We start from the raw sequence: 11,628 nt of genomic DNA on the forward strand, positions 1-11,628 counted from the left end.
AACAAACTGTGACAGGAAGTGGTCTGCAGACCCAAAGACACGACTGAATCAGAGGACACGTTTCTGTGTGATCGGCGGCTCACAGGACAACAGCTTCATCGCAGCTTAATATAGGTCGTAGTAAGAAAGTCTCAGTTTCAACTGTGAAGAGAAGACTTTGAGCTGCAGGTTTGACAGGACGAGTTGCAGCAATATAATTAAAAAAATACATTTAAAAACAGAGGCCTGGGAGCGTGAGGGACTGCGCTCTTCTGGACTCTTTCTTAATAATAAACTCTGCCTGTGATAAGTAATGTGACTGTACGTTTTAGAAAAAAAATAATAACAAATAAAAGTGAATTATCATATGTATAACACGGTAATAATGTATCGCAGGTATTCCATTTTCAGGTTTACCTGTGATTGGCCTACCTGTGAAAAGTAACATCTCATAAAACTTTACAGTATTAGAAACAAAACTGAGGACAACCTCTAAAGAAAGCAGCTGAAAGAAGAAAACATATGATAATGTGATTACAGTGGTTTTTGAGAGAAGATGGTATTAGAGATAAAGTCAGATGGATCATCTGTGGCAACCTCTAAATGGAGAAGCCGAGAGAATAAGATAGATATGATCATGTAGTTTCAGTGGATGTTACTGGATTTTTAGTGTCGATGCACATTCACGTGACTTTCAAATGAAGTGGATTCTCCCACATGTTAACTCAAGGTTCATACACCTTTTTCAGGGTCAAATTCAAGCACTGTTTAAGCACTTTCAAGGTCCATTTTCAAGCTTTTCCAGCACACTTCATATAAACTTAAAACACACATTTCACTTAAAAATTAATATGTGCAAATGTGAACTAATCAACTTGTTAGAGATATTCATCTCCTGCTGGAAAAAAAACAAGCCCACAAAACAAGAAAACTGCACCAAACATGACAAAATGATGCACATTAAGGCCAAATTAATAAGTCTTCTCATCAGATATCGATGCTTCTTTCCTGTGGGGCACAAAAAATAGTTCATTCATTCAAAACTAACTGTGAGATGTTTGACTACATTGCTGTCTGTATTATTGTTACAGTCCTAAATGATCAGCTTTAAAGTGTTTGTGCTAATAACACCATGTAGAGTAAGACAGGCATAGAGAACAGCACTGACTGGGAGGCTTTGAACAGATGACACACTCAGTTCAATTCAACATATAAGACTTTAAGAACGCACAAACATCGACCTAAAATCTATTTATTCAGTCCATCACCTGTCATAGAATTATGTAAAATAATAATGTATTGTTCATCTCCCTTAAATAAACAGGCAGCCTTGAAATATGAAATATTCATATACAAAAAACACATATACATGTGTCTATTGTCTCCGTGGCTGATTGTGCCCCACAGGCCTCAGTGTGAGCTTGAAGCCATTCATAATGTTTAAGTTGTTTAATGTGTCGGTGCTCACGATAAACAGATTTTGAATGAAAGCCGAGGAACTGCCCATATGGATCAGTCTGTCATATTGCTATTATTTCCCCCTAAGCTGTTGTCAAAGGCACCAAGTTAATAAAATCTAAGCATTTTCAAGGATTTCAAGCACCCGTACGAACCCTCTAAACTCATCTGAACTCATTTCGTCTGTTTCAAATTAAAGAAATCATTTCACCTGATTATTTTAGGCAATTTCAGGTGACAGTCTCATTTCTCTCTCACACGCACAAATGTTTACAGTACGCATCGCGAAGTAGAACTCTGAAATGCATTCAATTTTCAAAAGCTGCTATTTTTTAAAGTCACAATTTCAGTTGTTCTACAAACAGCTTTAAGACGTCTAAATTTTCGACCGTTACACCAACGCAAGGCAACACCGTGCATGAAGAATGAGCACACGGTTCTACTTACGTGCCACAAGCCCGACTCCTGGAACATGATCAGCCAAAAGTCTGAGCAGGAACAGAATCTTTTCCCTGCACATGAAGGAGTAAAAAGTAACACTGTTAAAAGACCAGTGAAGGAACAAGAATTACAATACTGTGCAAAAGTCACCAGCCACTCCTTTTATTTGGGGAGGTGGGTGGCTTCAGGAATGTACTGACAGGCTTCCTGCTCCTGTAGAGGAAACACGAAGCAAACCATCGTCTAATATGTACCACCAGCTCCAGTTCAGGACATCTGTCACCTGTATTTGTCTGATACATCCTTAGTGCAGGGGGAGGGAGAGGCCCCTATACATCCGGGCCTTGTAATGAACTAGGTCACCCAACTGCAGCTCACCCAGCCCAAAGCCCCACTAAACCAGGCCGGCAGGACCCATCAGGCCCCACCCATCCCCCAGCTACAACACCCCCACCATCCATCACCGCCTCAACGCCCTGTAACGCCCAATACAAAGCCTTGATACAAGCGATACAGTACACACCCCTTCACTGCATGCCATCCCCAATGAAGACGCCAGGAGGGGTACACGCACCAAACTCCACCCTTAAATACCACAGAGGACCAGACAGGACAGACACAGTAGGAGTGAAAAAGGAAAAGAGAGGGCCGACAGCACAGAGCCCAACACCAGGATCTCCCCACGCCAGTCTTGCCCCAATGCCTCAATTCCATCTAACCTGCACCCTCTCGTCCCAGCCTACACGACCAGCACCAAGAGGAGGTCATAGCCCACACAGGCCCAGAGGACCCACCCACGGTCCCCCAGAGCAGCAGAAACCATTGGGAGGTTTCTTTACATTTAGGAAACCTCCTGAAACGGTATAACCTCTGGATTCTGCCGTTCTAACGAGCTCGAAGGTTAATATTTGGTATGACCAAATTTATTTTTCCACAGCCTCAACTTTCTTAGTTTTTAGGAATGGTTCTTCTTGATGAATGTTCCAAAGGTTTTCTTTGGACTTCTTTTTGTTAAATGATTCTGCTTACAAACAAACAAAACAGCTCATGTCTAAAGACATTTTACGTAAGACTTTTGAAAAGCATAAATAACCATTAGTCTAGACTTTTGCACAGTACTCTATTTTCTACAGATTGTACAATTATTTATGTCATCCTAATTTTAACACTTTTCAGAAGACGATATAAAACCGCTGAAAACACCACTTAACCATAGATACTTACTCAGAGTATTTGTCATAGAAGGGGGAACGCAGAAGGTAGTAGAACAACAGAAAGGCTCTCCTCCTCATCTCGGCCCGCTCCCATCGATTTTGAAATTTGATGTCGCTGAGCGCAGCAAAGCTGGAAGAAACAGGACAAGCAGCTGAAATGACTTCACTATCTCCTCTAACACTTCGATGCCTCACAGCACACATCCTGAGCTGCTGCTTCATGTCTGTAACTCATTGTTTACTTGTCTAGATGATTGTCCCTCCTGCAACAGTTACTGTGACATCCAGACTTTGTTCTTCACATTTCCCTGTGATGTAAATTTTGTTATAAAACAAGTAAAATGCTCATTTATTACAAATTAAAACCGATGGATGAAATTATTTATTCTAATTAAGACCAGTCCTGCTGTGACTTGTATGCAGTGTTGGTCAAGTTACTTGAAAAAAGTAATCAGTAACTAATTACTGATTACTTCCCCAAAAAAGTAATCCCGTTACTTTACTGATTACTTATTTTCAAAAGTAATTAATTACTTAGTTACTTTTTAAAAACACGATTTACAACCTGAATAGGTGATAAAGTGATAGATCTGTCAACCCAATTCTACTTTTTCTGCATAATCCATCATACAAAATGTAATCAAATGGAAAAGTCTCTTTTTTTTTTTAAACTTGTTTTATTAATTTTAACCTTTTAACTTTATGCATCAAGCAAAAATTAAATTATATGCACCATTCTCTGACTGAAAGAAATTTGTTTAACATTTAAACCTATTTTCTGCAAATTCCAGCACATAAAATAAAATATTTTTTTGTGTTTACACTCAGTCTTTCAAATAGATACAAGTAAAACACAGCAGAAAATAAATAAAATCAAAGACTAGCGGTCCTGTTGCTCTATTTTCACCTGTATAGCAGGCGGAGGTTTGCCCTGGTGCAGGTGTGCCGCAGCGGTCAGTTGAAGAATCCGCGAGTTTCTCTGTGAATTTCCCATCACGTCGTAGCTACTCGGTGCTTGCACGGAAGTTTTCTTCCCACGCACAACGGACGCTAATGTTTTTGTCAGTTTTTATGGAATCAAACTCAAAGTAAGGTCAGTACTTCCACGCTTTAAACGCTGCACGCTCATACTCTCTCCCGCACTCGATATATTATCCATTGTTGATCTGCACACAGCTGTTGTCAGGAACGTCGCACTCGCTTACGTCACTGTCATGAGACGTTCTCGCAAAAAAAAATCACGGTTTTAGTAACGCAGTAACGCAGCGTTCCTACGGGAAAGTAACGGTAATCGAATTACCGTTTTTGCAGTAGTAATCCCTTACTTTACTCGTTACTTGAAAAAAGTAATCGGATTACAGTAACGTGTTACTGCCCATCTCTGCTTGTATGTGACACAATATAAAGGTGGATGTATGTGTATTTGGGTACTACGCATATTGTTTGTTTGGTTATTGTCCTGTCTCAACTCTATCCTCCACCCGCACACATTTTCCTTCCAAGATAATAATTAATAAGTTCTTATTTGATAATAAAGTAGCCAACTGGAGGACTGCAAAAGAGGAACTCGCTTACCTGGATAGTTCAAGGACTCCAGAGATAAGCCATGGCTTCCAAGACTGTTTTCCAAAGAGTCCAAGGCAGAGTACTGCAGTTGGGAAGAACTGATTTAAGGAAAATTATAATAACTTCCCACAAGAGCAAAGTGCAGCCATCTGTAAATGGATATTTATATGAGGCCAGAAAGTCTGACACCTTGAACTGTTCCAGGACTAAGTACTTAACTGCTTCAGACTGATTCTCACTGCTTAGAAGAAGCACACTCTGGCTCACAGTCTGCCATCTAGAGGTGACGGTGATATTGCAGCTTTCTGATCCACAGTGTATTTCTGTCAAAGCTGTGGTGGTTTCACAGCAAAGTGTCATTTTAAAAATGTTTTGAACTGTTTATTACTGACATGACAAATATGAATGGACATGAAGGATGTATAAAAAAGTTTTCCACTGTTAAAAAAACAGAAATGTTCAAAGGCTAAGAGGGAAAGATGGCAATTGTGATTTTAAATAAATAACACTGGTCCACACAGAGGATGCTACAAAATATTATTAATGCAGTGCAGTTGGTGAGAAAATATCTGCTCTTACTCCAACTGTAAACTTCACACTGAACTTTCTTGTTCTCGAGTGTCACCAGTGGTTTGTTTGTCCTGAGGTACACGCTTTGTAAACGTCATCCCCACCTCGTTAACTGTTCACCTGCCTCAACGTAAGAACAGCAAAGAAATCCCACTGAAAGCACAAATTCCAGCTGCACAGAATCAAGCTTCTGGGATTTCCTTACCTGGATGATTGAGCGCGTTTTAAGAAATATCAGGAATAACAGAACTTTTGTTTAAACAGGTATGGCAACACAGAGAGAGGAAGGTAAGGATACGGTGTGCCAGGGGTCGTCCGATGTACACAGACTCAGCAATTGTCTCTTGGAGCCCCAGAGGTGTTGGTTGGCTGTTGAGTGTTTCCTTTAAGCTGCTCCTTTGCTTTTTGTGACTCGGTGCTCCCCAGAGCCGGGTCTGCAGCGAGGGAGCTGCCACGTCACCAACACCGGACAGATCACGCACAAAAAGCACAGAGTTAGAGGTGTTTAACAAGCGGCTGCATTTTTATTCAGCCTCCTGACACTCGCTCTACAACATTTGCGGATTTTCCTTTCTAACAGCAGTGTAAAAAAATAAATGAACAATGTCTATTACTTTAATCTACAGGACAGAATGACGTTCATTAAAGGTTTTAACATGAAGACATTTGGTCACTTTTTTGTTTCAGTTACAAATTCAAATCAACATTTTTGAAAATAAGCAGCAAACAAAAGAAGAAAAGACTCTTTTTTTCTTTTTAGAGTTTACCACAAAAAAGTTCAGGAATACTTCATATAGCATTGTATAAGTGTTTACTCCTAAAACAGGTGACTATCTATGAACAGGTAATGCAATCAGTCAGTTTTGTAAACCCCTTAAATTAGAGCTGAAAGTCAGCAATTCAATCAGATCTTGAGGACATATTCTCGAGGAGATTTGTGGGGCTAAATACAATAACCCAAGTTCTGTCTGAGTTTATAAGAATTTAAAGTCTGCCTACACAACTTCACCACCCCATACATCACATTAATATATAGCAGAAAACTGGCCAGACAACAGAAGAAGCTGAATAACAGTCGTTTATATGCACAGTGAAGATGTTGAAGGAAAATTCAAAATGAAATAAACATCAACATCTGGGACAGATAGAGGAGAACAATATGGAGTGGATAAAGCATAGTGCAATTTAAGAACCCTGCTCTTAAATCAAGTGAGGAGGTGATATGAGCAAACAAAGAAGCTTAAGGACAACCTGGTGTTAGTTAGCATTAAGAGATTTCTCAGAAGCCGGCCTTTGTTCAGACAGAAACTGGATATTTTCAAATACCACACCAGCTGAGTACCACAGAATTTGGTTTTAGGCTTAATTGTCAGGCAGCTTGAATCTTAAGAGAAATGTTTTAAAGAGTTTAAACCAAACTTACCACTGCCGAGCGGCCTAATGACTCGTCCTGACCTCTGGCCCACAAAGCAGGTGTCTTCCTGCTGCTCTGTGTTACTTTCATCTATGGAGAAAAGCGTTAATTTAGCCTTCACGCACAAATCACAGAGCGGGAAGTGAGAAATGTCATTCGTTTGTGTGCTTTAAGGAAGGATTCATTACTTTTGAGGGAGTCTCTGAGCTTTAGCATACAAGAAGCACTGTTAGCACGTGTTTACTTTATCAGGCTCTTGCCTTTATTTACTTATTTAGCCCAAGTTACTCAGTTAGTTTCAGCAACTGGGCTAAAATGCTCCCTGCAGCTCACAATAGAAATGCTAACAGTCAAATGTGACAGGATTATGGAGCCATTATGAATTCACATCTGATTTTACATTCTTCAATTCAAAACAAAACGTCTCACAGTCATTGAAGGTGCAGGCCATTTTATAAAAGACAACTGACCTTCACCAGCAAAGTCTCCACCTCTGTCAAGGGGGATTATGGGAGGTGAAGTCTGGATGCCAGATTTGTACCACAGAAGAAGCACAATCCGAAAAACTGCCCTGTGAAGGAGTCACATAAAATGTCTGTAAGTTCTCAGTCATCCAGGTCACGGTAGTCTAAGGAGCTTGGAAAGAAAAGCGACTGGATCATTAAAGTTTCTTGAAGATTTTTCACCGCTCATCTGAGAAGCTTCTTGAAATGTCTTCACTTTAAGAAGTCCAGTCGCTTTTCTTTCCAAGCTCCTTAGAAGTCACATAAAAAGCATTTATAAACTATTCACAACTTAAGGATTTAAAAAAATAACAATTATAACCTTCAAAATCTGGAAACAAAAATCACAAATAAATCTAGAGAAAACTTCAAAGAGCACTTTGAAAAGTGTAGTCTTCCACCGAGTCACTCACAGCTACTCACTACAAGGCCAAAAATATGTGGACACGCAATGAATGCTAAGGTTCTTTGGAGTTCTTTTAAATTTATGATGCCAAATTTAAAACCAGTCTTTGTGGAGTGTCCTTTGACAGCTACACTGTCATGTTGAAACAACCACAAAGATGGAACACCATTTGTCTAACACAGACTATATTTTGTGCCTATGCATTAAAGCAATAGGCACAGAAGGAAAGCTATTGTCCTCTTTTGCAGCTCCTTTTGAACACGTACAGTAGTAATTTTTACTTTTCCATTTTCCAAAAAAATAACTTAAAATGTAGCCTGTGAAAAATCAGTATCAGTGTTTTTATAATTTCAATAATTTCAAATTAAAGTCAAGTTTCCAAGCCATACTTAAAAATCTGAATAAGTCCAATGACAAGCCATCGTCCAACTTCACCCCACAGCTTACAGGCCCCCATCTCCAGGAAGACCTCCACATACTCCAGCACAGACAGCCACGTCAGGAGCCTCTGTTGAGAGATGGACTAGAAACACCACAACACAAAGGATGGATGACTTATTAGATGAAAAAGGATGAAACCCTCACTTCTTCCCAGAACAACATCCCGTGCACAGTTTCTGAAGTCTTTGTATAGTTTCTTTACTGAAGGAAACCGTACAGTAAAAGATGGATGCAGCCATGGTGATGTTAGCCATTGGTTTCTCAGCCCATCTATTTGAGCCTCAGTGTTAGTGTTTTGGTTGCCGCAATGTTAGTTTTAAAAACCAGAAGTTAACATATTTGGAAAACAGGGTGGAGTGCTAAGTCCTCGGCTCACACTAGCAATGGTTACCAAGCTGCATTCTTAAAGCCGTACAGAAGGAACAGGCAGGCACACTGCTACTCATCACAAGCCAAGCTTCTTGGATGAGCTTTAGCACAATTTAATCACCCGACTATAGTGTTTATGAAGGGAGTACAAAAGTATAAAGACCAAAAACGACTTTGTACCAATCTGGTTTAATGATAATTGTATGCCGGGCATTATGGAGCCTTTGGAATCAGCCTTAAGCAGCTACAGCTGGATATTCAGACACATATTTAGATGCCTGGCTCACAGTCTCCGCTCTAATTTATCCCAAAGGTGTGGTCAGGACTCTGTGCAGGCCAGTCAAGTTCTTCCACACCAAACTCACTCATCCATGTCTTTATGGACCTTGCTTTGTGCACCGGTGCGCAGTCATGTTAAAACAGGAAGGGGCCATCCCATCCCCAAACTGTTCCCACAAAGCTGGGAGCATGAAAATGTCCAAAATGTCTCAGTATGCTGAAGCATTAAGAGTTCCTTTTAATGAAACTAAGGCGCTGAGTGCTTAAAAACACCCGCACACCATAATCCCCCCTCCACCAAACTTTACACTCGGCACAGTGCAGTCAGACTAGTGCCACAGTCCATCAGACTGCCACCGCTCTAGTGTCCAGTGGCAGCGAGCTTTAAACCACAGAATTCAATGGCCTGGATGGGTAAGTGAATACTTTAGCAATACAGTGTATTTGTCCTATAGTGCTCTGGTAAATCCTATAGGGTCACTAAAACTATAAAAACTGATCATGGTAACAATAGACTAAGACCATAAGTTTTTTTAAGCATCTCTTTAGAATTTCTAGTTTTTATTGCTGCACCACAAAGGACAGCCATTTCAATTTCATTGCACTCTTCTGCAAAGAGAGTAAATGCTTTTCTTTTCTACTGTACTGTGAGAACTGATTTTTGTTTGAATGAAAGCAGAGCTCACCACAGGGAAGGTACATCTCAGCCCTTTGCGCAGAATGTGGTCATTGAATAGCACCAGGAGATTGGAGGCAGAGTACACTAAAAAGACACAAAGTGATGACGAAAATATTTGAATAGTACACACCTATATACAGTATGTTCATTTGTGGACACATAATGCTTAGAAAACTGAAAAGAATGCATAGTGATAATATAACCTGTAAAGTTTCCTCACAGCTCAATGTTAATATCAAATTATAGTCCATTATTATTCTCAAGTAAGTAACCTGTAATATAATTAATCTGCAAATCATTTATGTCCATTATGCAACTGAGGAAAACAATATTTCAAAAAGTTGTATAATGCTAAAAATAAATAGATGTTTATTTTGTTTAGTATAATGTTTTGGCGCATAGGCTGGGAGAGGGTCACCATTCTCCAATGAACTATTTCAAAGATGCTTCTCAATGTAAAACAGGACATAATCTGGGATTTGAGAGAACATAATGTCTCTCCTGAGATCTCTGAGCCTTCTGGCTTTTCAGAATTTATGTATTCATTCATATTTCTTCATTCACATGGCAAACTCCTACTAATATATAAGGCGTTGATGCAAGAAAGAACTAACTAGTCTCTGTGTTGGTCCTTAACATCTACTTACCGAGTTCAGATATTTCATGGGAATCTGTAAATCTCCCTGCAAAAAACAAACAAACAAACAAACAAACAAAGAAAACATGCCGTCATTCATTTTGTACTGCACGAGCACTTGTAGCTAGTGTTGCCGAGCTAAAGTGAAACTAACAAGAGATCTGGAGAGTTCACTTCCCAAAAAACAATCATAAGTCCAGTTGAGCTTTTGCACTACTTCTAAACAGAGAACCCTAATCCCAACACACTGTATATAAACCTGCTTCTACGACTGACCTGCGAGCAGGTAAGAGAGAGTCCGCACGGTACTCTCCAGCTGCGCGGTGGCAGCTGGGTTTCTCCTCACATACTCGGTGTAGCGTTCATAAATACGCGTCACTTTGTCCAGATACTCCTTAACGTGAGACATTTCAGCTTTCTCTGAAAGACACACTCTGCATTTAACCGCTGTGCTCACAACAGACCAGCTAATCTACTTGTATGACTTCTTACTCCTATATTCTAAAAGTATATCGTAAACTTCCGCTTCTTCTTCTTCTTCTTCCGCCTGCCATTGCTTTTTATTGTCTGTTGGCAAACAGCGAAACGGTGCATTACTCCCACCAACCGGTACGGAGTGTGGACCGAAAAGTAGCTTTTTAATATTCAATAGTCTTTCAATATGATCCAGATCAGAGGATTTAACCATCACTGTACCGAGGAGGAGGTTTTGGAGTTGAACTTGTCAGCACCTGACACTCCTGTTAGTGTAATATAAGATGTTCAACAGTTTCTTCGTCTCCACAGTAATTACATTTTCCTGTCCTGCGTTTCCATGTTTTAAATAATGTTCTGTTTAAACTAGTGTGCCCACGTCTGAGTCTAATATGACCATCCTCTCCTGCTCCTTCCTGTTTCTCATTTTTCATAGATTTTCTTTGAACACATGAAAGGCAGTCCTGTTCGTTTAATAATCATCATCGGTGGATGTCGCATAAAAAGTTAGGACGCGTGCCAAAGTCAGGGGTTAAAAGTGGGACTGTGTTTTTTGTTTTGTTTTGGGGGTTTTGCCACAACACCAGAATGACTGCAGGTGTCCCTAAGTTGCGGTTGTGGTACTTCAGCATGTACCTCTAGTGAAGAGGAGCATAAAGGGAGTGAGATTTTTTTAAGTGGCAGGTAATTTCAAATATAGCATTTCTATCAGCTCAACAAAAATCAGCCAACACACAAACTGTTTGTGTGAAGTTTGTCTCACAGGTCCAGCTGCTGCATCTCACAGGGAGAGAGAAAAAAGAGAGCCAACTTCACTCAGAGATGGAGAAAGCTAGGAAAGACAGGACAAGACAGGAAGAAGAGAGGTCAGATCTAAAGGTAAGGACTGATAAGTGATGTTTGATAAACTGGAAATTTGAAGCTTAAAGAACAGTGTGTGACTGGTGCACAGTAGCCGTGGGTTCATGGTCAGAGTTAGGTTAGATCAAGTCAGTAGCAGTTTTTGATACGGGCGACACGGGCGGTTGCCCGGGGCGGCATCACGGGCATCAGCAAAAAATAAAAAAATTTGCTCGTACTCATGCTGCCCCGACGTCAGCCAGCGCATACTGGGAATGGCATAGGCACCGATCGGTTTTCTATCGCCCATTTGATGGGAGTAAGGGCGCCCTCCGTTTGCGAGGTGCACCTGCTGCTT

At 40.3% G+C, this 11,628-nt stretch overlaps 1 protein-coding gene across 1 annotated transcript in view; it reads right to left on the bottom strand.

Moving 5' to 3' along the window:
* The window catches only part of pex16 (peroxisomal biogenesis factor 16), a 13,494-nt gene extending 2,983 nt beyond the window's left edge, over positions 1-10,511 (bottom strand). Inside the window, exons 1-10 of the mRNA XM_084922493.1 lie at positions 10,233-10,511; positions 9,967-10,002; positions 9,327-9,403; positions 7,941-8,074; positions 7,113-7,213; positions 6,652-6,732; positions 5,527-5,676; positions 4,668-4,740; positions 3,103-3,222; positions 1,885-1,949 (exon numbers count right to left, since the gene is read on the bottom strand). Coding sequence (XP_084778619.1) covers positions 1,885-1,949; positions 3,103-3,222; positions 4,668-4,740; positions 5,527-5,676; positions 6,652-6,732; positions 7,113-7,213; positions 7,941-8,074; positions 9,327-9,403; positions 9,967-10,002; positions 10,233-10,365 — 970 coding nt within the window. The 5' untranslated portion in view covers positions 10,366-10,511. The remainder of the gene's footprint in view (positions 1-1,884; positions 1,950-3,102; positions 3,223-4,667; positions 4,741-5,526; positions 5,677-6,651; positions 6,733-7,112; positions 7,214-7,940; positions 8,075-9,326; positions 9,404-9,966; positions 10,003-10,232) is intronic.
* Positions 10,512-11,628: the final 1,117 nt, after the last annotated feature.

The sequence above is a fragment of the Perissodus microlepis genome, chromosome 1, assembly GCF_051167445.1.
Source record: "Perissodus microlepis isolate ML-2025 ecotype Zambia chromosome 1, ASM5116744v1, whole genome shotgun sequence".
Taxonomy (NCBI): Eukaryota; Metazoa; Chordata; class Actinopteri; order Cichliformes; family Cichlidae; genus Perissodus; species Perissodus microlepis.